The sequence below is a fragment of the Anser brachyrhynchus genome (assembly GCF_964034855.1).
Source record: "Anser brachyrhynchus genome assembly, chromosome: 8".
NCBI classification, from domain to species: domain Eukaryota; kingdom Metazoa; phylum Chordata; class Aves; order Anseriformes; family Anatidae; genus Anser; species Anser brachyrhynchus.
The window spans coordinates 21,935,430-21,961,902 of NC_137702.1; the positions used below are offsets into that span (position 1 = coordinate 21,935,430).

A 26,473-nucleotide genomic window follows, 5' to 3' on the forward strand; every position below is an offset into this window, starting at 1 on the left:
GGCTCCCTCCGTGTTGACTGGGCTGTGAGACAGACCCTGAGAAACGGCTCAGATTTGAGTCGAACAGCTCAGACGCAAGCAGGGGGGAGAAAACACCAGTGGGTAAACGTCTGTGCGCCTAACTCCAGGGCTGCGTGCAGGTGGAGGGGGGCAAGGCGAGGGTACGGGGCTCTGCATGGTTTCCAGGTGGCAGATGCACTTAAAACATGCGAGGGGTAATTATACCTTGGGCACCAAAGCGGGATGAGTGCCAGGAAGACGCACGCAGGGGGGAGCTCAGCCATGTGGAGCAGCGCTGGTGCTGGTCCTGGGCACGGGGTGCTGGCCCCGGGTGGCACCAGGCAGGGCTCGTCCCATCACCAACCTCACCAACAAAAACTGGCCAGAGCATCCCGGAGGCGTTTGATATCATTGTCTGCAATATCCGATGGGTGAATTTTGTATATATTTATACATAGGTTTATACATATATATATATTTATAGAAGACAAATTTAGTGTTAAATGATCATCTCCTTTGGGGTGCAGCTTGCTTATGGCTCGGCTGGGCGGCAGTGTGATCCTAAAGGGACAGGGCTGGGCCCTGAGCTGCCTCCAGCTCCGCAGCATTGCTCGCCCTGGAGGTGCACAGTGCTGCCCAGGCTGGAAACAGCTGTGGTTTTCCTCCTGAAAACAGTCTCAGAAGTTTCTGCTGTTGGAAAGCTTTCTGGGTGAGAATTGTCTGGTTTTGGAGAACACGAGCATGTATTTTGGCGTTTGCAGACCTTTGGGAACAGACCCTAATGAGGGCACCAGCGCAGCAGGGGGCAGCGTTCGGCTGGAGCCCCAAGGCGCATCAATCCTTACCTGCTGCGTTCCCATGCGACGGCAGCCGCTTTCTCCAGGAGAGCAGCACTCGTTTTCCTCAGCATCCTATGGCTTTCTGGGCAGGCTCTGCAGCTCTCAGCGCTGCCACGAGGGCAGGAGCACGCTATGCTCTCGTCCCTTCCCTGTACCAAAATGGGAGCTGCTTTAGCCAGACCATCGCTCATCAGGGCTTGTCTGCCTGCTTTCAAAGCCCAGCGGCTCCCCAGCCATCTATCCCAAAGCTTAAGCAATCTTGCTGCTAAGTATCTCTTTTTTTACTTCCCCTCCAAGTGTCTAATTTACAATTTACAGCCCATTACTTCTTGTCCTGTTCCCAGTGGGGATGGAGCACAATTTATTCCCGCACCCTCTGTAGCAACCTTTTGCATAATTGAAGGCTGCATCACGTCTCTTCTGCCTTCTGATTTCCAGACTAGACAAATCCAGCTCTTTGGGGCTTTTTTTTCAACAGGTTGTTTTGCTGCCCTCTGTGTGCTCTTTGCTGCCCTCTGAACTCTCTCCAATTAGTCCACATCTGAAGAGTCTGTGGCTGCGCATGCAGGGAGGAGGAGAGGAAAAGCTGGCTAGGCTTCTGTGCTTGTGCAGAAAGAAGGCAGGATTCAAAAGCTGGAGGTCCTTGAGGTTACCCCAGAGTGCTGCTCTGCGGGACTCGGGGTCAGCAAGTGAGCAGCGAGGATGGGCGAAGCCTGGGCAGTGCCTGCAGAACGAAGTGGTGCTGGGTTTGGGCAACGGGCTTGGGTGTCTCGGTGGCTGCTCCCACAAGCTTAGGGTCAAGAAATGTCAGATGCTAATAATAAAACCTCTCATTTTTGTTTAGCTGGGCTGCCGTGCTTTGCAGTTCTGCATTATTATTATTATTATTATTGTTGTTGTTTTTGGCACAGTGCTTCCAGCCAGCACCTTGGGCTAGTGGCCCTGGGCACCCCGCTCGCCTTTACGCGCGCCTGCGGCCGAGGGATGCTCCTGCGAGGCAGCAGGCGTGGGGCCAGCCACGTGTGGGTGGGTGCTGCTGCTCCTGGCTCCCCGGGGCTGCCAGCAGCTCCGCGGGCTGTCGGCACGCATCCTGCCCGCCCCTCTCCGTGCTTCGCTCCCGTCTCGCCGGAGCCGTGCGGGGCGGTGGGAGGAGACGCTCGGCTTCGTCTCTGCGCGGCTCGGGATTGCGTTTGCTTTCGGGATGCCGGTCTGGTTTTGTGCCTAATCATCCGCGGGGCTGGCGGCACCACGCACGTACCGAGTCCTCGGGGCGAGCCTCGCTGCTCCTGCCCAGCTGGTGGTGGCACCCGGTGCTCGGTGGCACCCGGGGGGGGCAAAGCGGGGCCGGACTGCGCGGGGAGAGGGCGATGCGCGCCCAACGGTGAACCCCGCGAGCTCGATTACCCCCAGCTCCACCGTGAGCAGGTAACCATGGAGACATCCGAATCCGAGGCATCGCCAGGCCCCGAGTAGCAGCACATCCGTGTGTTAAAATGCAGACCCCGGGCCTGTGGCGGGGAGAGCTGGCCGCGTGCTCAGGCTGCCCAAGCTGCAGGGAGCCTGTGTGGGGCAGGATTTTGGGGGGGGGGGGGGTGGCGGGTGTAGGGCTGTGCCCTAACCGTGTCACTGTGGGGCCAGAGGGATGCGGTGCTACAGGGTGCAGCTGCGTCCATCCCTGTGCAACAAAATGGGAGGAACTGGTGGGGTTGGTGATGTGCACGAGTTGTTGGGGGCAGAAGCCCAAGCGGTGTTTTTTCCTCCTGGACGTGCCAACATGGCCTTGCTTGGGCTGGATTTGGGATATTGGTGCTCCTGGCAGTAGGTTGGGGGATTTCTGTGCATCCCACAGGGGTGGGTATCCATGCACATCCTCCCCAAGGTGCTGGTGGAGGAAGTGTGCCGGGGCAGGAGCGTGCTCAGCGAGTGTGTGAATGAACCCAAGCACTGGAGGAGACGTGCTTTAAATGAAGCGCTCGTCTCTGGGATTTTTCTCCCCTTAGCTCCATTCACATTTAGAGATGAAGGCTTTAAAGAGACAGCACCCGGGCTGGGTGGCACAAGCGTGCACCCCTTGCGGGGGGGGGGTGCTGGGTGCTTGGCCCCACAGGTGCTGCAGAGTCGTGCAACGCCCTGGCAAAGCAGGACAAACGTAACCCGTCCCCAAATCTCCGTCACCCCCAGCCTGCGGTGTCGCCCTGCCCTGCCGGGGTGCTGCACCCCCAGGGTGACACCTGTGGCCGTGGTGGCACCTCGTGCGCTGCGTGGCGAGGTGCTGGGGCAGGGCTGTGCACCATGCAGCGTGTGTCCCGGCTCCTGGGAGGACAGGGACAGTTTGGGGACGGCGCTGTGAGCGGCGGGGCTGGGGGGCAGCGGGGCTGGCCGTGGGGACACCGCGGGGTCCCCGCCTCGTCCCGGGCTGGACCCGGCCAAATGAGCCCGGGAGCAGCCGGGGTGGGGGCTGCCGGGGGTGGGTACACGGGGGGGGTGTGTGTGTGCAGGGGGTGTGTGTGTGCAGGGGGTGTGCCCGGACACTTCTCGCCGTGTTTTGGCGGAGCTCGGCTCCTTCCCTCCTTTGTTATCCCCCGTCTGCCCCCTCCGGTGTGTGTGTGTGTGTGTGCGCGAGTTCTTTCTCCGATTGTCAGAGATTTCTTTTCCACTGTGTGGGCAGGAGACAGATTTTAACTGTCTCTATTTTCTTTCTATTTTTTTTTTTTTCAAATTTCTCCTTCTCCCCCCCCCCCCTCCCCCTTCCCTCTCGCCTTCCTCCCTTCCCCGCTCCTCTCCCTCCTCCCTCCCCTCCCCGCGGCTCCCCCCCTGCCAGCTCCGCGATGCCTCCGGAATAGCTCGGGCAGCCGGAGCCATGCCTCCCGCCCCAGGTAAGCCCCCCCCGGGCCACCCTCATCCCTCTCCATGTCCCCGGGGATGGCGCCGAGCCCAGCCGCTACCTGTTGGGGACCCGCCGGGGACGGCCGCCGGCTGCTCGCTGCCCACCCGGCAGCCGCCTTCCTCCTCCTCCTCCTCCTCCTCCCGGTGGACATTTCCTCGCCTCCCGTCTCCCGAGGCTTTTGTCTCGCCCTGGCAGCCGAGGATGCTCGGAGCTCGGTGGTTTTTTTTTATTTCCACGCCGCGGGGGGAAGGAGGGAGCCGAGGCAGGCGGCGGGGAGAGGCGCGGGGGCACCCATGGGTGCGCCCGGCCCGGCCCCGCCGCGCGTGGGGTGCGCCTGGGGAGGTGTTTGGGGGGCGGGGGGGCACCCAAGTTTTCGGAGCCATCCCCGTTTGGCGGATTTCCGAGGGATTCTCTGCCTGGCCGAGCGCTGGAGAGGAGCCCCGCTCCGAAAAAGTTTTTATTAAGGTAGCCTGCGAGCGCGGGGGGGCCGCTCGGTGTGCTTAAGGTGGCTCGTGGGGGGCCCTGCTCCTGTCCCCCACCCCGCCTCAGCTGCTGCTTGGCAAGGGGGGCACCCCCTGGACCCCCGCCCGTGGGTCTGCACCGGGGGGCTGAGCTGGGGCAGGGGGTCCAGGCCCATTCACTGAGCCCCCCCCCAGTACTGCACAGGGTGGCTGCGTGCTCAGCTCACCCGGCCCTGAGGCCTCCTGCCCCCCCCCCCACCCCCCCCGGGCTCCCCACATCTCGTGTACCCTCCCCTGCTCCTCTGCTCAGGGTCCCGGCCCTGCTACAAGTTTATCACCCCCCCCCCGCCCCCCAGGGAGGTGCTGATGGCAGCGAGGAGCCCCCAAAACCAGGGTGCCGTGTTGCCACGCTCCTGCAGCTCTCGCGGCGCAGAGCGCATGGTTTGATGCTCGTGGCTCCGTCTGCTTGGATGGGGGGGGCTGGGGGTGCCCCCCTGCTGCCATCCCCAGCAGACACGTCTCATTTCACAGCCCGGACCCCCCATGCCTGCCCCCGGGGGCTGTGTCCCCTTGGGTGGGTGAGCTCATCCCGCTCTGGGTGCTGACACCAGGCCGTGCTGCGGATGGGGAGGTCTCAGCGTCTCGGCTCAGGGTGCTGTGGGATGCGGTGACGCTCTCGCCTGGTCCGGATCCACCGCCGGGGCTGCTTGGCAGACGAGGCACGGCGCTGCGGAAGGCGCTGTCGGTGCGGTGAGACACGAGCCTGCAGCCTCGGCTGCTGGTGGCATCGTTGGCAGGACCCGGGCATCGCTGTCACCCGCTGAGCAGTCGGGGACCGAGCATCGTCCAAATGGGGACGTGTTTTGGAGGGGTTCCCTTCTGTTCCTCCTCCCCAAGGTGCCTGCGTGGTGTTGCTGGCATGCAGTGGAGTGCCAGGGGGTCGAGATCTGGGTCCCTCGAGGTGTCTTTTTGTCTCGCTGCTCTGTGGCTCTCCAGGTGGTACAGGGCAGGTCTCGGCGCTGGTGTGGCAGAGGGCTGGGAATCCTTGGCTGGCTTTGGGAGGTGGAGAGATGGTCGTGGCTGCAGGCTGTCCCATGGCACTGAGCTCCGCTGCTGCCTGCCTGAGTTTCCTTGCTCCTCGGAGGTCCCGGAGAACCCGGAAAGTTTGTTCAGAGCAGTTTGGGACGCATTCATCCTGGGGGTCTCCTCTGCGCCGCGGCACAGGGTGGCACAAACCCCTCCCCGGCGAGCCGTCGCACGTCGCCCGTCCCCGTCGCGCCCTGGCACCTATTTCAGGCGATGTGCAGACGTCTCTGCCGCCCCTGCTGCTGGGGACGCCGTCCTCTGAGCACGTGGGGGGAGCTCCCGGCCGGCGCTGCCCCTGACCCCCGGCGGCAGGACCCTCCCTGGGCCCCCTGCGCCCCCACCCCTGGCGCGGCTGAGTCAATGCGCCCACCCACTGCACCCAGGACTGAGTCACCGGCTTTTCATGCACTGGTGTGAATCACTCACACACAGCCACGCTGATGGCTTCAGTGACAGCTGAAGAGAGAAAACAATCCCCCCCCCCTCACCCCCCGGCACCACTACTGTTGGCACCGGGCTCCTTGCCCGCGGTGACCCCGGGGGACTTCTGCGAGTGGTGCCCTGGTGGCAGCGGCTGGGCTTCTGCTGGTTTCCTGCATGCCATGGTCAGGCCGGGGATGCTGGTGGCCCGAGGTGGCTGGCAGGACGCTGGGGTGATGTCTTAGTGCTCTAGGAGTCTCCTCTCATTAGGCTGGGGTAGGCCTGGATGTGTGTTGTGAGACCGGGGCACGTTTTGGGGCAGCTTTGCAGGGCTGCTCCGCTCTAACTGCGAAACCTTTGTGGAGACCTGGAGCTGCATCGCGGTGCTCTTCCCTCTCCCCATCCCACCGGGGGGCAGCAGGGCCAGCTGAGCAAGAGAAGCAAGAGCTGTCAGGAGGAAAAACGGAGAAGAAAAAAAAAAAAAAAGGCAAGCCATACCCCCTGGGTTCGGCTGCTCCTCTCCCGGGTGCTGCTGGTGGCAGATGGCTGCAGCCCGGCTGGTGGCTGGGATGCTCTTTGCTGCCCTGCCAAGGGCTGGGGCCATGTCTCTGCTGTCCCCCCCCCAGGACCGGAGGCGGCTGTGCTAACACGAGGAGGATGCTTTTTAATTAAACTCCCCGCATGGGCTTCCCGGTGCCGTTTCCCGCATCCCTCCCGTGCTGCTTTTCTTCTCGGCGCCTGTTGCTCCCGCGAAACCCCTTCCTGCCCCTCGCTGCCGGTGCCGGCCCCCCGCCGCTGTGTTCCCTCCTTCCTTCCTGCTCCCCGCGGCTGAAAGGAAGCGCTGGAGTGTCTGGGGATGTCAAAACAGGCCATTAGTCACGGCTGCGGGGCCTCGTGCCTGGGGAGAGGCTGACGAGTGCTCTGTAGGGCTGGGAAACCAGCCCGGAGGTCGGGGGGATGAGATTTGGGGTGTTATAGGGGGGTTCTCCCTCTCTGGTGTGTCTGGCATCGTCCTGGCCCTGCTTGGCCATCCAAGCTGGGTCAGAGGTCCCCGGCACGAATTGTGCTGTGTTTCCCTTCCAAAATAAGCCGTGGCACCTGCAAGGTGAGGGGCCACCTTGCTGGGGAGCGGTCCCAAAAAATAACAGGGCAAGGCCAAGGGGACCCTCCTTCAGCCCTGTCTGCCTCCCGTGCTAGCTGTCGGCTCAGAAGGGGTGCTCCCCTCCTCGCCAGCACGGAGAGCTGCTGTCAGCATGCCCATGCACTGCCGTGGAGACCCCCATTTGCAGGTGAAATCAGTGCCTGGATTTACCATGCGGTTGCCCAAACGGGGCAGCCCCGAGGCTGTGAGCTGCGTCTCCCTCAACCCTCCGAGGGCTGGTGCCTACGAGGGCTGGTGCCTATAAATAAACCCCAAACCAGCCCGGAGGCGTGGGCAGGGCTGGGCAGCGCCGAGCAGCAGCAGCAGCATCCCCCTGCCAGCAGCTCGCAGGGGCCGCCGACAACATTTTTTGTGAAGCTCTCCGCTTCGGCCAGACGTCTGCGTCTCCGCGCGGGCACGGCTCCAGAGAGAAACCCCAGCTCCATTTTGCGCCCGGGGCACGGAGCCAAGCCCCGAAGCGAGCCTCTCCCCTCGAGCCGCGCGGCATCTGCTCCGTGCCACCGCCGCCGAGGCTTTTTCCGAGCGGGGCTGGGAGAGGAGCCCCGGTTATAACTAATTAATCCGCGCCTCCGGAGGGAACGAGCACCTCGGCCACGTGCGTCCTGGATGAGCCCCGCGGGGGGGCCGCTTCCAACTTGGCCGGGCGGTGAGTTTTTAATTGCCATCGCGTGCGCGGAGGAAATCGGGCTGTAACTAATGGGAGTCGCTCAAGCCGGCGGCTAATTACTGTCATTAACTGAGCAACAGTTTGGGTGACTCTTCTGCTCCGCGCTCTGCCGGTCATCCCGGCCCCCACGGAGCCGGCTGCATCGCGCCCTGCCGGGGGGCTTGGGGAGGGGGCACCACTGCTGCTCCACGTCCTCTAAGTGCCATTTTTGGGGCTGTAGGTATGATGTTTGGGGCTATAAGCCCCATTTTTGGGGCTGGGGCATGGGGAAATGGTGAGAATCAGGACCAGCCACTGAGATTTTTCTCTCACCCGGTTCAAGGCAGGATTTTTTCCTCTCACCGGGTTCCCCCCCCACTTCATTTTTGCCACATCAGAGGAATGCTTCTGCTGGTTGATCAGCGCCTTACTAAGCAACCTGAAAAAAAAAAATAATAATAAAAAAATCTGTTTACAAAACACATCTCCGCTGATGCTAAGTGAGTCTGGTTCTGTGGGCTGCCGCTCGCCGGCTCTGCTCGAAATGTGTCACTTGCACCGCCGGATATTTTTAGAGCCCAGGTTTGCAAGACGCAGACGCTGGGCAGGTTTTCCCAGGGTGCCAGGTCCCTGGGGGCCGGGGCTGGCGTCTCGCCGTGCGCTGCTACGTGGCGGCCACCAGCATCCTCTGCTGGGCCCCCGCTCGCGTGGCTTTCCCCCTCTGTGCGTGGATTTACAGATCCGTTTGTGCCTCTCGCCCTTTCTCTTCTCCTTGCTGGGTGTTCAGCTGTTGCATTCTGTACCTGAGCGGTGTGGTGGGGACCAAGGGTGCTCTCCGAGCACCTGGGGACTGAGCTGAGCAAGGAGAGGAGGAAATATTCTCCTGGGGGTGCAGCTCTGCGGTGCACGGAGCCCACGGGCATCCGGCGTGCCGGCACGGTGCATCATGGCAAGGCTTGGTGGCAAAGCACGGCGAGTTTCCCAGCCTGGTAGCAACTGGTCTGGTTGATACTGAAATGCTTCTATGGAGCAAAGCTGGTTGGCACCAGGCAAATTCAAGAGGAAGAGGGAGGAGAGGGCAGAAGCTATGAAAGCACTGAAATTTTGTGCTGCCTGCTGGAACAGGGAGGCAAACGTTTCCAGGATTTGGGGCTGAAAGCCGCTTTTTTAAACCCGGTGGTGTTTTTTTTTCTTCTGGTGGATGTGACATAAAAAGCAAAACCGAAACGAAGTGTGTCTGCTGGGTTGGAGCAGACACTTTCCACCTGCTCCAAATGCCTTCTTCCCTTCTCTCGGAGCTCTTTTTTTTTTTTTTTTTCCCAGCGACTTCTGGCGCTGGAGCTTTTCTCTCCGCTCAGCAGGGCTCCTCTGCCCCGTGCCTGGCTCTGCTCCCCGCAGCCCCGGCAGGCAGCACGTGCGTGCTTATTAACGGCCTGGCCGGGAGGATTTTTTCCCTCTGCTGTGGGATTTTTGCCCGTATCCTGACGGCAACGTGCAAATCTGAGCCTTGTGTAGGATCTTCGGAGAGATGCTGCGCTCCCGTCGGCTTAGCGCTGGGCACGGGGCGGGGATGCTCAGCAAACCACCCTCGCTCGGCTTGCCTGTGCCTGTCGTGACTTTGTTGCAGGCACTTTGTCTGTTTTGCTCGTGCAGGGAGCTGCTGGCGCTGCTGGGAGGGTTTATTAACCTCGGAGCTGTCACCTGCTTCCTGCTTGTTATTCCAGCTAGCTGGCTTTCTCCCTGCTCCCGCGGAGCTTGAGCTTGTCACCGCTGTCCCCTCTAAGGGAAGGCACCCGGGGCTCGGCTCCGCAGCCCCTGCCACCCCCTTGCTGTGCTGCTGGTGGCTGGGGACCCTTGGGTGCAGCCCCCGGGTGCGAGAGGCGAGGTGCTGGCAGGCCGGGGCTCCGCTCGGAGCTGCTGCTCTCCATCCCGCAGGCTCCTGGGTGACTCGCTCCAAGCAGGCGCTGAGATCTGAATTGATGCTTTAATTATCTAGGCTCCTTTCCCGAAGGCCCTTCTCTCTGTTTTTAATTTCGGAAGTCTCCCGCGTGCGATATCTCTTTTCTCCCGCTCCCGCCAGCTGTCATGCTCGGCCGGTGCTGGGAGGTGAGCGGGGGGCAGAGGCGGCTTCCCTGGCACCAGCCCCGCGCCACCTCTCGTCCTCGAGGTATTTCGCCAGGAGAACAGGGGCAAGATGATAGAAGAAAGGCTGAAAACGCCCCATCAGATCAAACATCTGTTCTGTTAATAAAGGCTTGTCCTGCGGCTGGACCCCCTGCAGCAGCGGGGTGGTGTCAGAGCGAGGCTTTGGGAGCTAAACAAAATCACGGTGGGCAGACGTGAGAGCAGCTTACGGTGTTGTCATCTGGTTGTGCTGTTCGTCAGCTCCTTCAATAATTCAGGGCCTTTTTTGATATTAGAGGAGAGCAGGCTGGGCAAATAAGGGCAGCGCGGCTCCTGGAGCTATAGGGTAAGCGCTGGGGTTTGGTGGGTCTGCTCCAGGGGATGCTGAATTCCCTTTAGAAAACATAAATATCATTCAACGGGGACCATGAGCACCCTGTCTTATGCTCTCTATCTCCTGGAGAGCTCATTTAAAAAGAGAAAAATCATTTTTTAGGCATGCCACCTTTCCTGCAGCCAAGGCTATGTAAGTGTCCCATCAGGTTACAGAAACATGTTTAAAAAAAAAAAATCACGATTTGTGATTTTTTTATTTAAAAAGAGCTGAAAAATATTATTGCTCCTTATATTCCCATTTTCAGGTCTGTCTCTGCTTTCTGAAACTTTGGGACCAGACAACAAGAGGAAGGCGGGCAGGAAGGGACCCGTTGCGGTGGGGGCTGAGTCTCCCCAAATTTCCCCTCCCCAGACCCCAGGCTCTGCTGAAATACCCCAAGCGGTGGCTTTGCGGGGTGAGAGCGTCCCTGCGGGGCTGGGCCGGCTCGGGTGCCGAGGAAATCTCCCTCCAGCTGCGATGCCACTGCTCGGCGCCCACTGGCGCTGCGGCAGGTAGAGCCTGTTTTTATCGAGCGCCGCTCCGGGGGTTTGGGTGCTGGCGCAGGACCGGGTGCTGCGGCCGAGGGGGCACCCGTGGGTGCAGGTGTTCTTCCCCAGCTCCTAAATAACGAGCTGCCAGAGCGAGGGCTAAACAGGAAAGCAGCAGCGAGGGTATGTGGATAGTGTTGTTCTTTTGAGAGGAAACGCAATCGCAATCTGTTATGGAGAGGGTTTTTTTTTTCCCCTTCTTCCTCTTGACTTAATAATTTGGCATTAGCAGCGCAGGGAGTTTCTGGGAGACGGCACGCGGCTCTCTGTACGATGGGCTTTTTCCTCGCTATGGTAGCCGTAGAAATCTATCGCTGCTGCTCTGCTTTTGGACTTTATTTTTCGCTGGCATATGGAAGGAGCAAGCCTGGAGTGAACGCGCCGCGTTAGCCGCTTCCAGCAGGCTGCGGTCCTCGGCACGGGGGGGGCTCGGGGCTGCTCTGCCTCCCCCTCGGCTTCTTCCCATGGCAAAGCTCCCCGGGGGCTGCGGTGTGCGATATCCTTGGTTAAACCCTCATCTGGGGTCAGGCTTTGCAGTGGGGTCCTGGCCCATCGCGCCGTCGTGCCCCGCTCCCCATGCTCCAGATGCGCTGGGGCACATCCTGCTCTTAGGTACCGGTGTTTTGCGCTTCGGGTGGAGGCTGGAGGTGACTGGGAAGAGCCTGGCAGTTTTGGGGAGTGTTCCCGCCTCCCAAAAGCTTCTCTGGAGCAGCAGTTTCGGCGCTGAGGCTGTGCTGCCTCCTGTCTGGAAACCCCTCGGTGGCTGGGTGCGATCCGCAGCGCCGCTCCCCCGCACAGCAAAGATGCTGACTGCTTGGAAATCTCTTTGCGGTAGGGCTGACAATTTTATTTCCTCCTTTTTTTTTTTTTTTTGGATTTGCTTATGTTAACAAGCTCCGGTGCTAATTTTTTTTTTTTCTTTTTGGGTGCAAAATGTGGAAATTATCTGCGAGTGTGGGCGCGGAGGGGTGGTTCGGCACAGGTGCCCCTGCAGCCTGGCTGTGAGGTTGGTGCTGGGTGCCGTGGGGTGGCTCAGGGCTCATATTCCTGGGTACTGATCCTGCACTAGCATGATGGGTGCTTGATACCGCCCCGGACAGACCGACAGACGTCAGAGGAGAGCTCGCAAGGGAAAGCGGGAGCCCTCGCACGAGGTTTTGTTGGCGGCTAATGCAGGTGTGAGGCTTAAAGCCAGAGAACAACCTGATTGAAACCCAAAATATAAAGGGACTGCATTGGATCCAGCTGCAGGAGGGAGGATGCGTCACTGCCCTCCTGGAGGGATGAATTTTGCTGTCTGCCCCCCAGGGGAGAGCAGGGACGGAGGCGGAAGGCTGGCTAGGGAGCCTAAATTCTTGGATCCCTCTCGCTTTGCAGAAATCTGCAGGAATCTGACACAAGAGATCACTGCCCCTCGACATCTCATAGCCAAGGCGTAGGTTGGGCAAAACCATCACCGTCCCATGGGTCTGGGAGCTCTGCGGCTTGGGACCAAGGGGACAAGGCACCACGGGAAGAAGTCGCCCAGTTACTGGCCCGGGAGCCCTGGCTGTGCTCCGGCGGTGCTGCCGAAGCCTGCTGGGAGCCAGCGCGTGACTGGCATGGGGAAAATCAATGCTCATAAACTATTTAGGAAGGAGCGGGAGGGCAAGAGGAGATGGGGGAGTGAGGTTGTCGGAGACAGCATCTCCTGCTTCCGAGGTGCTGAGGGCGAGTAAGGGGTGCCGGGGCCGGGGGTACCATGGTGCAGGATAGGACGGGCACCGTAGTGGAGGAGGAGAAAGCCCCCAAACCCCAGCTGGACAGCTGTTGGCAGCATCCTTCAGGCTTCTAAGAGATTCCCAGTGGTGTTTTGGGAGCGTGGGACGAGCAGTGTGGCACCCGAGGGAGGCAGCTCCTTGCCTGGCTTCCCCGTGGCAGGGAGGCACGGGTGGTGCGGGGCTGCTGATGTGCCGCCGCGACGCGCTTGCATCCGTTTGCAAATAGGGTAGACCCCAAACTGCGAAGGCCAAACGTGTAAGAAGCTGTACAAGGGTCAATTCCCTTCTTCGGTTCAATTTCAGCCACTGGGCATCACTCCGTCATTGAGACGTGGCTGGCAAATGGACTGGCCATCTTGGGGCAGGACGGAGCTGCTCCCGGCAGACCATGGGAGCAGCCTTCTGCTATTAAGAAATGATGCAAAAAAAAATAAGAGGTGCGTCGCTTTCCCCTGCTGCATCCTCCCAGGTGGTGGCTGCTGGCGATGTGGAGGTCGGAGGCTGCGCCCGGGCCTTGTTCCTGGCTGTGTCTGTGCCCCCCGAACCCGTCTCAGCCCTATTTTTGAGCTCATTTGCACCGCGCGGGTGTCGGTGTCCTACAAATCGCTCCCCCTCAAGGCGCTTACATGGGTGTAAATTATTCCAAGCGCTGGGCTTCAGAGGGATGGAAAAGCAGCTAGAAAATAACGCCACAAATAAAGAGCAGAAGAAAAGAGGCAATAGAGGTATTAGCAGCTCGGTGCCAGCGACTGTAAGAAACTGATAAAAGAAGGGGAAAAGCAGAGCTCGGGGGCTGACAGGCTGGATGAGCTTTCCGTGAAAAAATAAACATTTTGGGGGAGAAGGGAACGTGATGGAAATGCGGGGATTTGACCCCAAAAGGGCTCGCTGGGGTTGCTGATGAAGGGGAACCCCATGCGGTGTGATGTCCCCTGCTCTGCTCTGCCTGGTCCTGGGGCTCGCGGTGGGTGAGGACCTCGTGGTGCCGGGTGTATATAGGGTGTGTGTATGTATATATGTATGCATATATGTATATAGGTTTTCTTTGCAAGCCTTTGGCATGGCAGGACAGACTTATTCCCCATCCCCTTTGCTTCTTCGCCGTGCAATCTGTGCAAGAGCCCTTTTTGCACAAACAACAAGACCTTTCCAGTGAGTATCTGTACATAAGAAGGCGAAAAGTCAGAGAATAAAGCCTCCCGTCGCTCACCTCTACAGCATCCCATTGTTTCAACCTCTCAGGGGTGCTGTGACTCCGGGTGCCACGGGCGTGCTGTTTGCGTGACGGTGTAATTGCCTGCGCGGGTCTATTAAGCGGTGACACACGTTGTGGGTTGTGAGTCACCTTGGCGAAGGCGCCGCTGGAAGCGAGAACTTCTTCTCCCCGGCTTCGCCAGGTGAAACAGTTGGTTGTTATTTTTCCGGTGAAGTTTGTTGGCGGGGCGGGGGGGGATTTAGGGAGGGCAGCCCCAAAAGCTGCCCATGGGTGTCTCGATGGGGAGAGAAGCCGGCGGCTGCGCTGGGGACGGCCACCCCCATGGGATGCCCTCCTGCCATCCTGCTGTCCGTGAGTCCGTCCTGCCCAGCCCCAGCAGGTGGATTTTACCTACACCAGGCCCTTCTGGAGAAGCCATAGCACGAATGCTACTGGCTCCGTGTCTTCCCCTCGATTTGCTTTAAGCCCTCCCCGTGGCTCGCAGCTGCCCTGTGTTCCTCATCGGGCACGCCAGTGCCAACGCCTCTGGTCCAGGTGCTCCGGGAGAGAGCAGCTCCCTGCCAGTGGCGTTTCTGGGAGACCGCTCTATTTATTTTTCAGAGCATTTCCTTTCCCTGTTGCACAGCAACTTCTAACGCGCCCGGGCTTGTGCTGGCAGCTCCTGCTCCTCTCCACCTCGGCGGTTTCTGCGGTCGCCTTCGGGATGAGAGCAGCGCGGACCTTGGTACCATTTGGAGCCGTTTGTTGGCTTTGACATGAGCTTTCCTGCATCGCCAGGCCGGGCAGCGCCATGGCCCGTGTCCCTGCGGGGCAGGATCGGCCCCAGCAGCTTGGAGATGCTCGCCTGGAGCCTCCTGCGGGGTGAGCGCCGGGGGGATTCGGGACGTGCGGAGCCTGCTGGGGTGATGTCTGCTGGTTACAGCACCTGTGCCCTTAAACCCACGCCGTCCTCGGGGGCAGCAGGGGGTGGTATGGAGGTGCTGCTCGGGGCTGGTTTGCGCGCCCAGCACCGCAGCATCACCCACCTGCCCCGTGCTGTGTGTAGCAGGTGGTGCAGGAGTGACCTTGCGTATTTTTTTTTTGGAGCTAAACCTCCTTGCAAGGAGGGCAGCGTGTCCCGCAGGGCAGGGCTGTGTTCCTGGAGGCTGGCCCGGCGCTTGCAGCTGGAAATGATCCTGAGGAGCCCTGGCTGTGCCCTTCTTTGGGAAGCGAGCTCCTCGGGGCGCGATCCCTGGCTGGATGCACGTACCGCCCCGAGCGCCGCCGGTTCAGGCGCTGCTCACAAATCACCGCGCGCTTCCTCAGCTTCCCCCTCCTGTGCTCTGGGACACTTCGCTGTCCCTGTGTCCCCTGGCAGTCACCATCTCTCCCGCCCCTGCCCTCGATCTGTGCCTGTATTAATAATAGCGGGGTTGCTGAGGAGTCACTTGGACAGCTCTCTGGGCTGTCGTGGGGAGGCCAGGCGATGCTCAGCCCAGGGACGTGAGAGCATCGCAGGTTGCAGGGAACAAAGGCCGTTTCCCAGACAAAAGGCTGTCTGGAAAAGGCTTCTCTCTCGCTCCGAGGTCTTGTGCTGCTTTGCTTTGTGTCCTTGTGTGTGCTCTCCCCTGTACAGAGCAGCTCGGGGTAAGCCCAGGGTGCTCGGGGGGCTCTCGGAGCAGCTCCTGGGTGCTCCTGCCTGCTTTTCCCACCCTCCTCTATTCCCCTGTTTATTCAGCAGGCAGGATGGACACTCACAGGGGGACATGTTGCCATCGAAACGGAGCTGCCCCCTGCTCTCAGCAGCTCCCCCAACCCCTGGGAAAGGATGCTGGGCTGCTGGACGGCAGCCGGGCTCTGGCAGCTTTTGTCCTTCCCAGCGTGACACCGCCGGGGGCTGCGCCTGTCGCAGGCTGAGGGCTGTCACTGGAAGGGGTCTCCGCGTCCCCCACCGTTTGTGTGGGTGCTGGCGGCCAGGTCTGTGGCCCCAGGGTGCTGTGTCCCCCAGCAGTGACAGCCTGGGGCAGCTCAGCCCCATGGGGCAGCGCAGCACTGAGCGTTTGCTGCTTAAACCCGGGGAGGATTGCTCGGATAAGGGCTGCAAAGAGCTTTCGGAGCTCCTTACGAGCCGAGCGGGGTTATTATGGTAACAGGGAGTTACTTGGCTGGAGGCTCGGCTGCTGCCACCGCAATGTAAACAGGCGGACAGAGAAACCCCAAAAAGGAACGTCCTCGTGCAGCTCGGCTGGGAGCTGGCCACGGCTCTGTGGTCTTTAATCAGCCGCTGAGGGGAAAAGCAGCGTGTCGGGAGAGCTGCCCTGCTGCTCCCCCGGCCTGGGCGAGCGGTTTGGGGCGAAACCTCCAAAAAACGGGTCGAGTGAGCTGGCAGCACGTGGTCGCCTCCTGAGGATGAGGCACCCCGTTGGCATCGCCGTTCGGGCTCGCCGGCTCGGTGCGTGTCCCTCAAAGGCTTCCCTGTTTCAGGGGCAAAGAGCAAACCCCCCAGCTCACTGCGTTTTTCTCCCAAATTTTGCTCTGAGCTTGGTTTTCTGCTAACTGGTATACGCCACAAGGCGTACGGACCTGTGCCAGCTGCCATGTGTGCCCGTTGTTCACGGAGCACAAAAGCATCCTGGCGGTTCATCCTTGGGAGAGCCAGCTCATTTCTGGTTCTCCTCCCTCCCCAAATCTCCCAGGGAACTGATTATCGTAGCTTGACACGCGGCTCCCCCAAGCAGTGCTAATAATCTCCCTACCCACGCCGTTGCCTTTCGCTTTTTTAATTATCAGCCGTCATTAACTAATTTTCCCCTGGGCCTGTCTCGGTGATGGGACCGCGGCCAGTTCACCCCTGCTGCAGGACACCTTTGTGGGGCTTTTTTGGGGGATGCTGGGGGCAGCAAGAATTTCTTTGGGTGGTTTTGTCCGATTTTAACCCATTTGTGGCTGGATCCTGGTGGGCATCCGCATTTTTGGAGCCGGCCATGTGTTAGCTTGCACTGGTTTTGAGTTCATGGGAGACAAGGCTTGGGATGAAACAGCAGAAGCTGGGTGAAGAAACGCATTTTTTTTCCCACTAACTCGGGTTTTGGGTAAAAATAAAGCTGGTTTGGTTCAGGAGTAAGCAGGAGGACTGAGGGCTAGAGCAGGGGCTGCCGTGCTGCAGATGCTCGGCGTCCTCGTTAGCGCGCAGCCTCATCAGCTCCTCGCCTTAACAAAATGTTCTGGCATCCTCCCTCCGCTGCTTGTCACTGCTCCGGAGGGAACGTGGCTTGTTCTCCTGGCAGCGTGAGCCCTGTTTGCAGGGCGAAGGCAGAGCTAATTATTTCTATTTATTTCCTCAAACTTCCTCGGCGTTTCATTTGATGGCTCCGCTTGATCTTTTCGCTTGCCTCCAAGCCTTGGGGGTAGCCAAGTCACAAAATGTGTCCCTCGAGCTTCTTGTGTGCAAGGATTAGGGGAGCACCACGGCCTGCGCTTGTGTCCCATGTTGTTTGGGGCCAGATCCTGGCCCTGGGGCTCTGCTGCAGCCCTGCTGAATGCAAAAAGCCCCTGCCCTTGTTTCCTCCCCTTCCCAAATAGATGCTCAGGAAAGAAACGGGGCTGCAGGGTGGTTGTGATAAACCAGAGTGGCTGGAGTAGGAGTGTGAGTGAGCAAAGACGGTCAGGAGAAGGGCAGTGAGCTGGGAAAACGCTCAATTGTGAGGGTACCCGGGACTAAATTAAAAAAAAATTAATGAATGCACTTAAAAAATAAAAACAAATAAAGTCACATGGGCAAGCAAAGTAGTGGAGTGAAGGATCTCTGTTTATGGTTTCAATGGGAGCAGCCAACCTCTCCTCATTGTATGCTACAGCGTTCCCGTTGTACGGAAAGCGATGGTGCAGGGGGTCCGAGCCCAGCCTGGGAGTCCCTGCCGTGCTCTCCCCCGGGAGAAACAGGACTTGCAGGGATGCTCTGGGAGGGAATAGTTGGGAAAAAGAGTTAAAACCCTGAGCCTCCGCTGTTTCTTGTGCCCCCCCAGAGTGATGAGCTGCACTGGCACCGAGGATGCTCGGACTCGGCACGTGCTCCGTCAGCGCCCCGGGCAGGGGGGCTGAGCTGGCCGCCCCCCCCCGCTACGTCCTGGCCCTGCCCGAGGAGGAGACGTGGCGCAAGCACCGGCTCGGCCTGATGCAGAGCACCCAGTCCTGCAACCTGCTGGAGCCCCAGAGCCTGGCCGAGGCGCTGGTGTCGCGCGCCGCCAGCTTCGATGCCCTCTACCAGCCCCGGGATGGCGACGGCGGCAGCGCCCTGGACCTGGGGCAGTACGTCCCCGTCAGCCCGGACGTCATCAAGCGCCGTCGGGGCGGGCTGATCGAGCAGAGGGACATCATCAAGGCGCACGAGGCGCACAAGATGCAGAGCACGCCGCAGGCACGGAGGAAGGAGTGGGAGTAAGTAGGGGTCGGGGCCAAAAGGGTGGGCAGGGGGCGGGCGCAGCGGTGTCAGCACCGTGGAGCGGTCAGCATCGTGGTGCTCGACCCGCAGCACGTCCTGGATGGGTTTTTGGAGTTTTTGGGGTGCGTGTGAGAGATGGGGAGGGATAACGTGGTGGTCTGTGTGGTGGTAGTTGGCTGGGGGTGTCTCTTGGCGGGTGCATCTGATGGGAACGGTGCGAGGGAGCCTTGGCAGGTGAGGGGCTCCCTGAGTTGTGGGGTGGAGAACCCAGGGAAAGTCGTCTTGGATGTCCTATATATCTGAAATCTGATACAATTCAAACAAACGGGACCTGGGTGGCTGCTGAGGTCCCTGCTGTGAGCTTTGGGCTGGGACATCTCCATCCCTGCCTCCACCTGGTGCTGCAGTGGCTCTGCCACCCAGCACGCAGCCGGGCCAGGTCCCCTCTGCGTGTCGGGTCCTGGTGGGATGGAGTTCGCCTTGGCTGCAGCTCTGGGATGCGTTTGGGGTCATCCCCTTCTGCTTTTGCTGTGGCTTGAGCCCCGCTGCAAGAGGGCTTGCACTTCATCCTGAGAGGTGGCCAAGTGCCCCTGACTCAGAGCCAGCCGGGGATGTTAACGAGCCTGGGAGACAAGGATCAAAGTGCTGGGCAGAGCTAGCGCCCGCTCCAGCTTTTTTACTTATTACTTTCCTTTAATTAACTCCCTCCCGTGGTTTGCCTTGGAGCTGGGTGTTTCTCACAGCACCGAGCCCGGGGTCACGCTCCCTTGCCCAGCATCTGCTGCACGAGCCGGGCTGCAGCCACGCGCTTCAACCCTGCATTTAATTGCAAGGGTGTTCCCTGTTTGTGTCTGCTCAGCAAAAGGAAAAACAGCCAGGGATGAGCTGCTGCCCAGCATCCTGCTCTGCCACTGCCAGCAGTAAAGCACCGACAGGAGGGTTTTGTGATAAAACCGAGGCTGTTCCCAGCCAGCTGTGCCTTCTCTTGTGGCCGGCACTTTTTTGGCTGGGCACCGGCGTGCCTGAGCGTGGGGACAGCCCAGGAAGGTGACACATGGGCTCAGCAAGCACCCGCTGCCTTGTTACCCCTGCGCCCCACCGGGGCTGCCGGATGAATAAATCATGGGCAGGCAGGAAGGAGAGGGGCGGCCTCGTTAAGGAGCGAGCTGCTGCAAGGGCTGCTCGCTAATTAGCTGCCGGCGTGCCTGCAGCCCTGCTGGGTGGCGGGGAGGCAACCCGGGGCCCTTGGGCACGGTGTGCGCCCTCGCGCCGCTGCCGGCCCCTCCGTCGAGCAGTGGCTCCGAAACGCGGTCTGGTATTTGCTCTCTTCGTTTAATGCCATGGGGACACGCAGAAGGCTGCCAGCCCAACCCGTCCCTCTTTAATCGGGTGGTTCTCCAGGCTGGGAAGGTCCCTTAGGCTTTGGAGAAGCCCTGGAGCTGGTGGGATCCCCGACCCTCCCGTGGGTATGTGCCCTGGTGCCCAGGGCCCTCTCAGGGCACGTGGGGGAGAAAAACGCCGAATGATTTTCCTTGCCTATCATTCTGTTTGTAATGATGAGTTTTGACTGAGATTTAGTGTTCGGAAAGCTCTGCTGAGTGCAGGCTTCAAGTTCAGCACCTGGAAAATAGCTCTGGGGGGGGGGTGTCCGTACCAAAGCCTTGCCACTGTTGCCTTTTGGCAGCGGAAAAATAGTGCAGTGTGCTTTCCCCTTCATAAGAGGGAATAATAGGAGGGGTACTACGCTCTTGTCTCTGTATTTTCATGGGGAAATGGAGGCAGAGACCAGAAGGCACGGCACACCACGTGCTGCTCGAGTGTGCATGGGGTCGTGGCTCTGTGGGAGGCTAACCTTTATGGTGCCCCACCCCCCTTGCTCTGGTGTAAGGGACCCAGGGCCAAGGCGGACACTAAATGCCATCTTGCAGAGCCCCAGCCTGATGCCCTGTCCCGTTCCCACTGTTGTCTCAAATGAGCAAACGCAGAACCTCCTACGGGGTCCCCGACTGGCGGCTTCTTTGGCTGGTGGTCAGCACAGGCAGCCCCGCCATGGGGACGTCCCCAAGGAAAGCCTCGAGCTCAGTCGGCAGAGGTCGGGAGCCACCTTGCTTGGCTTAAATCCGTGGGACGCGTTTATTTATGGAGTTTGGCTTGCGTGGCTGGGGAGGAACACAAACTGTGCCCTGCTTTTGGGAACAATTCCCTGACCCCAGCGCTGGAGCCGAGGGCTCTGCAAGTCCCCTGGGGCACATCCGGGAGCTGCGGCCCGTGGAGCAGCAGGGCAGGAGGCATTTGCTGCTCGCTCCCATCCGTGCAGAGCGTGGCCAGGAGCAGCTCTGGGTTTGTGCATTTCTCCTGGGGGAAGCAAGAGCGTGGAAGAAGCTGTGAAAACGCACGCGGTGCTGCTAGCAGATCTCGGTGGCTCTTTACAACTTGGCAATCTGGCTGGTTACGTGCGCGCTCTGCATCCCAGACTACAAATGAAGCCGACTTTTTTTTTCCCCTTTTTTTCTTTCCCTCGGTGCTGCACTACACAAAAGGCCCCCTTGCTGTGCGCTGCTGCTGTTCCCCGGCGCGTGGCACCATCTGGGTTCAGCTGGCTGCGGTGATGGAGAGGGTGCGAGCGCACATGGGGCATCCCTGCTGCTGGCTCCGTGGTGCCAGCGGGGCTGCCCAGGAAATGTCCCCGGGCTGGGGACAGCAGCGTGCCCCCGGCTGGCCCAGTGCCCAGCACCCTCTTGATTCGTGCATGAATTATTCACCGGTGATGCTCCTGCTTTAGGATGCCCTCAGGATGCTGTAGGATGGCTCTCCCTGCTTGTTTTACCCCGCAAGAGTAGCGATGCGGGAAAAAGCCGTGGCTGTACTGTTTCATTGCCTGGGAGCAATGCCGTGTGGATTCATCGTGGGATTTTGGCTTTGAGCAGTGGCTGAGCAGCACATCTCTCCCAGAGGTGCCCATCCCTCACCCCCTGCCCCTTCTCCTCTCCCTTTTACTCCTCTGGGCGCAGAGCGAGGCTGGTTTCTGACCCCGAATGAACCCCGCTTCCAGCCCGTGTCCTGGCAACGGCAGCATCCTTCCTCCCGAGCCGCCTCCAAGCCTGGGTTTCTGGCACACCCTGGAGGAATTCCCTGTCGGAGCTGATGCAGGCAGCCTTGCAGAGCCTCGCCTGTTTTTACCTTGGAAATTGCACTTCCACCTGACCGCCACCGACGGGGGCATTTCTGGTTTATGTATGCCTTCATCTCCCTCCGAAGGGCTGCAGCCTGTTATTCCTCACTCGCCAGCCCGTCCTTTCTGCTTCTCGAGGTGTTTGCTGCATACCCGTGTGACAAACACAAACCCCCGCCTTTGGGGCCCTGCTCTGCGCGCTAGCCAAAATAATCGATGCACAAAGTTTGGGAGGTGCCGGGGGCTGCACTGGAGCAGCTCTCAGATTGTCCTTGATTTCCCGAGGTGGCCTTTGAGACATGGAGGGATCTCTTGGAAAGGAGGAGAGATGAGAAGCGTTTCTTGTCCCCACTTACCTTTTTGTACACTCTGTTAGCTGCTTTGCTCCCATCCTTCAACGTGGGGTTACGCAGGTCTCCAAAAGCCCCCCGCTGTCTGCGTGGCTGTGCCAACTGTGCGTGCTGGTGAGGCTTCGCTCCTGAACTGGGAAAGCCGTGCTGGTCCCCAGTACGAGGAGACATGGGGCTGGAGCTCAGCGGGGCTGCTGCAGCCCTTCCCAAAAGGCACCCAAAAGCGGGTGCTCCGGGGCTGGTCCCTCACCGTGGAGCCACCCAGCTGCAGGAGGGTTTGCCTGGTGGGAGCAGCTGTCCTGGCAGCTTGGGGCACGCCTCTGCCAAGCTGTAAAAAGCTCTGCAAAATCGGTGTAAAGCACGCGGTGGCATCCTGAGCCCCCACGCACCACACACATCCATCTTCCACACCCCAGGAGCTTCCCAGGGGCAGGATTTTTTTCCCCACTGCACCTCGTGAGATGATACCACACCAGCTAACACGCTGTAGCTGTCCTCTCCACGTTTGCTCGTGTGGAAACGAGCCTAAATATTTATATATATATATTTTTAATGGGCTTTTTCCCCACGGAGGAGCCCCAGGAAGGCGATGTGGTGTGCTCAGCGAGGGCATTTGCCTTCGCAGAGGAGCTGCAGCTTGGTGCCTGCCTAGTGCCACAGGGAGGGGGGCGCTTCTCGCACCTCCCAGCGCCGAGGAGCTTTCGGAGAGAGGTTTTTTGCTCCCTGGCCCCTTCTCTTTCGCAGGTTTGGGAAGGCGTGAGCAGCATCTCTTCCCCTGGCTGGAAGCCAGGGATGGTGCTCGTGTGGCTGCCTGGAGCATCAGCTGCTCAGCGCCAGTTCAGGCTTGCCGGAGAATTTCCACAGCTCCATCTTCTCCTGGCTCTCGTCCTGACAGTGTAATTTCACTGAAGCCACCCCGTTTGCTAGCAGGCGAGCACGGTCGCTCCTGAGAAAGCTGAACCTGTGAGCTTGGCTTCGTTGTGTCGGGGATGGGGCTGCTGGTTTTCTGGTCTGGCTTTCTGGTCTGGCTGTCTTTTTATTGCTGGGGGGATTTTCGGGAGGCTCGGTGCCTTGGTCGCTGTGGTTGTTCGACTTGAGCCTTTGGGGAGGCAGAGGATGGGATAACAGGATGTTCCTGGGGCACCAAGAGCCCAGGGCTCACCTGCCTTTTGGGGGGCAGAGGGGAGATCCAAGACGGAAGTCTGGTGGCTTTGGCAGATGCGAGGGGGGACGTGAGGATGCTGATGGAGGAAGGATGCTGGGTGGGTGGCAGGGCACAGGCTGCCCAGGGAGCCTGGGGAGTCTCCTCCTTGGAGACCTCCAAAAGCCCCCCAGATGTCCTGCTCTGGGGGTCCCTGCCTGCGCAGAGCTGTTGGTCCAGGTGACCCCCAGAGGTCCCTGCCGCCCTCAGCTGTCCTGTGGATGGAAAGGATTTCCTCTGCTTCAGGTAGCACAGAGTTGGAGCAATGCCTTAAGGTCCCTTTGCACCAGAAACAAGCTTCCCCATGTCGAGAAAGGAGATGGCTATGGGCATATTTCTTCTGAGCTTGGTCTCCTGGGTCCCGTGCATGTGTAAGGCTTGGCAGCTCTGCTGGGATGCTCCTTAGCCAAGGGGAGAAGCCACCCGGAGGGATTTTGGGGTTGGAAACAGGGATGGGAACTCGCTGGTACCTGACGGGAGGCAGGCAGGGAGCTGTCTGGGTGCTGGGATTGCTGCGCGCCTGCCCGGAGCAGCCGGGACGCGGCTGCGAATGCCAATTAGAGCCCGACTTGCCAGGCTAAATAAAGCAGCGGGGCACTCCAGGCAATTTATTAACGGGTAATTATTTCAGGGCTCTTCAGCTGAGCTGCGAAGCCTCCCAGCCTAAAGCTATGAGAGCTGGCCCAAGGCGCACCGCAGTCATGGAGAGGAGGCTTTATCCCACAAGGGTCCCAGTGGCGAGTCTCTGCTGAGCCCCCAGCAAGCCCCGTGCTCGTTTGGTGGTGTGTGCTGGTTGTTTTTGGCTTTTTGGAATCTGTGGGCAGCCCGTGGTGGGGCGGGTGCCTGGAGCAGAGGTTGCTGGGTGGTGAGACCAAGCACCAAAAGCATCTCGCAGCTTATAAAACGCTCAGGACCGTGGGCTTTTTGGCTGTCCTTAGGTCCCTTCCAACTCATTCAGCTCGCAGTTGGTGAATTTCCCCCTGTACAGGCAGCATCCTTCCACTAGCAGCTGTGATGGATGGGATGCTCCGAGCCTGGCCTGCGCTGAAGGGCACCTGGGGAGAGCACAAGGAGCAGCGCATCCACGCGCCTGAGCTCTGTTCTGACATCTCGTCTGGCTTGCGGAGACACCTCCGGCATGTCTCCCCTCTTGCTTGTACAGGTGGATGTCACAACAGATCAGCCACTGGGAAGCATCTGTGCGTGCGCGCAAGCGCGGCGAGAGGGGAGGAGGAAAAGGGCTGGAGACGTGTGGGCGCTCATCCACGCTCTGCCCAGAGCGCCCCGAAAACAGGTGGTGAAGATGTGCCATCGGTCCTGGCATCCCAACGTGGGTTTGGGGTGTGTTGCGCTTTGCTTGTCGGCTGCAGAGCGGTAAATGTTTTCAAAAATGGGGCTGAAGTCGCTCTGGGATGGATCCTCTTAGGGAAACACTTGTGGAAAGGTGAGGACGTGGTGTTGGAGCGCAGGGCGTGCTGTGCCGTGGCACCAGTGAGGGATCGTGAGCAGGACGGGGCTGTGGGGTCCCCCAAGATGCCACCCCGAGATGCCACCCCAGATCTGCTTGGCCCTTCTCCACCAGCATCCCGGCCCCGCTGCCCGTGGGGGAGCTGCGCTGGCGGGGAGCGGGAGAAACATTTCTTCCGAACCCTGCAGGTAATGAATCTGTTCCTGGAAAAAACTTCCAGTCCTGCGTGGTCATAAACACGCTTCTGAGTCAGAGCTACCCAGTCCCAATTTGAAATGGGGCCAGAGCGATGTAGACGATTCTCATTTCAGCCTATTTTTTTTCCCCCTTTCTGCACAGTTGAAGCCTTACTTAAAAAAATAAAAAAATGAATCGTGATGCCAAAAGACACTTTCTAATCCAAGTGCAGCCCATAAGAGCCGCCGGGAGCGGCGGTCACCGAAATGGAGCTGTGCCCTGTGTGCCTGAGGGACCTGACCCCGAGACGAGGGGTCTCACGTGTGATCTTGGGTGTGCTGAGCAGATGGGATGCGTTTAACAATTCTGCCCCAATTTTGGGTGGCAGCAGGCGGGTGGGACAGGCAGGGTCCCCTGGGGTCCCCAGGAGCTGGAGGCTGTGCCATAAGGCTGCCGGTGCCCTCTGCAAGGCAAGCAGCGAGCGAGGGGGTGCGGTGGGAGCAAGGCACGCTTCTATTTGATTTTTTTATGTATTTTTTTTTCTCAGCTGGGCTGCAGGGCGAGGCCAGCAGCCGCTAGATGGCGGTGCCGGAGCGGGCAGGGGCCGCAGCATCTCGGAGCCGCTCGGGGCATCGCCGCGCTGCAAGCACCGGGGGGCTCCGGGGCTGGGGGGGTCCCCTGCGAGGGGCTGCGGGGACCGGAGACCCCAGCCCTCGGTGTGCTGCAGGGGGAGAAAATCGAGGAAAAAGCTTGGGTTTCATCTCGCCATTGCGTGGGGAGGGGAGTTAGCCTTCCTCTGGAAGTCTTAACCAGGCTCCTTCCTGTCCCGGCGCCCCCCCGTTGGCCTGTCTTCTTGGATTTCCTTCATTCACAAAATAATAATAATAATAATAATAAAACCCAGCGCAAAGCACCGCCACCGAGCTGGCTGCGAAGCTCCGTGCCGTGTTGAATCATGTAGGCATCAGGCGCGCTTCTCCCTGACTCACAGATCCCGGGGTGAGGGTCAAGACGAGGATGGCAATAAACATCCTGGGAAGCGGAGCCTGCGCCTCTTGGCACGGCCAGGGCTTCTTTTTTTGCGCTTTCAATCTTCGCTTAAGGAGCTGCTTTCTCATAAATATCCCATCCTGTAGCACCGACTGAGTGGGAGAGAGGCTCCCAGCGGGGTCATCCTGCAGCGGCGAGCGCAGAGCGGGGAGGAGATCAAACCCAGCTCGGGGCAGAGGTGCCCAGGTAAGGGGGTGCCTGTGCGCACAGGGGGGGCAGAGGAAAAGCAGCGAGGCTGTCACAGCACCTCTGAGCCAGGAAGGATTGTGGGGTCCAACCTTTTCCATCCTCAGCCTCTGGGTACCCACCCTGGTGGCGCAGGAGAAGGTTTGGGGACCCAGGGGTCAGCCCAGGTGGGGGCTCTGCAGGGCTGAGGATCTGCTGGGGGCAATCAGCACGACCCTGGGCTTAATTAACAATGGCTTAAAGGGCTGAGAGGTGGCACGACCCTAATGTCACACCGGTGGTGGGGAGGCAGCGAAGGGAATGCTCCCTGGAACGCTCCCCAAATTGTACCCGGTTTGGTTAGGGCAGCATTTTGGGGTGGATCAGTGGGGCTGTAAGTAGTTGGTGGTGGGGTGGCCGCCGCCAGCAGCAGCGGGATGAAACCCCTGCCTTTTGGGAGGGGGCCGCCCTGGGTGCTCTGCTCCTTGCTGTGATGTGGTGGTGGCAAAGCTGGGGGGGGGCTCGCCGGACCCTCAGCATCCTTGCCCTCGCCACTTGTGTGGGAGCGAAGCGGGTGCAAGGTGCAGCAGGAGGGTGTTTTGGAGAGCTGGTGGGCTCTGGGGGCTCTGTCTGAGGCTGGGGCAGCGATCCCATGGCCTTTTGGCTAAACGCTCCTCTTTTGGACCAAAAGCCAGCCCCATGGTGGTGCCTGGAGGTGGGGGTGTCTGTGGCGAGGTGCTGTTGGGCTGCACCCTCCGTGCAGCCCTTGCCCAGCTGGGCTAACGAGGGCTGATTACCTGATTAAGGGCATATTTTATTTCATTTTGGGTTTTTCACAGCTGTGGGGGACAGGGACCGCGCAGCCGCTGCCACGTTTGCAAAGCAGGGTGCCAGAGCTGGGGGAAGAGCCCGGTGGGGCCGTGGGGCATCGCGTGGCTGCGTATG

At 60.0% G+C, this 26,473-nt stretch overlaps 1 protein-coding gene across 16 annotated transcripts in view; it reads left to right on the forward strand.

Annotated features, from left to right (window-relative positions):
• The window catches only part of CACNA1E (calcium voltage-gated channel subunit alpha1 E), a 115,387-nt gene that overhangs the window by 13,212 nt on the left and 75,702 nt on the right, over window positions 1-26,473 (forward strand). For 5 of the 16 annotated variants that reach the window (XM_080601976.1, XM_080601964.1, XM_080601962.1 and 2 more), the window contains exons 1-2: window positions 3,360-3,715; window positions 17,530-17,941. In XM_080601976.1, the coding sequence (XP_080458102.1) occupies window positions 17,556-17,941 (386 nt within the window). In that variant the 5' untranslated portion in view covers window positions 3,360-3,715; window positions 17,530-17,555. Of the gene's footprint in view, window positions 1-3,358; window positions 3,716-5,760; window positions 7,502-11,573; window positions 14,387-17,529; window positions 17,942-23,428; window positions 25,550-26,473 lie in introns of those variants that run through there. The other 11 variants (XM_080601978.1, XM_080601968.1, XM_080601977.1 and 8 more) reach the window with 7 other exon arrangements.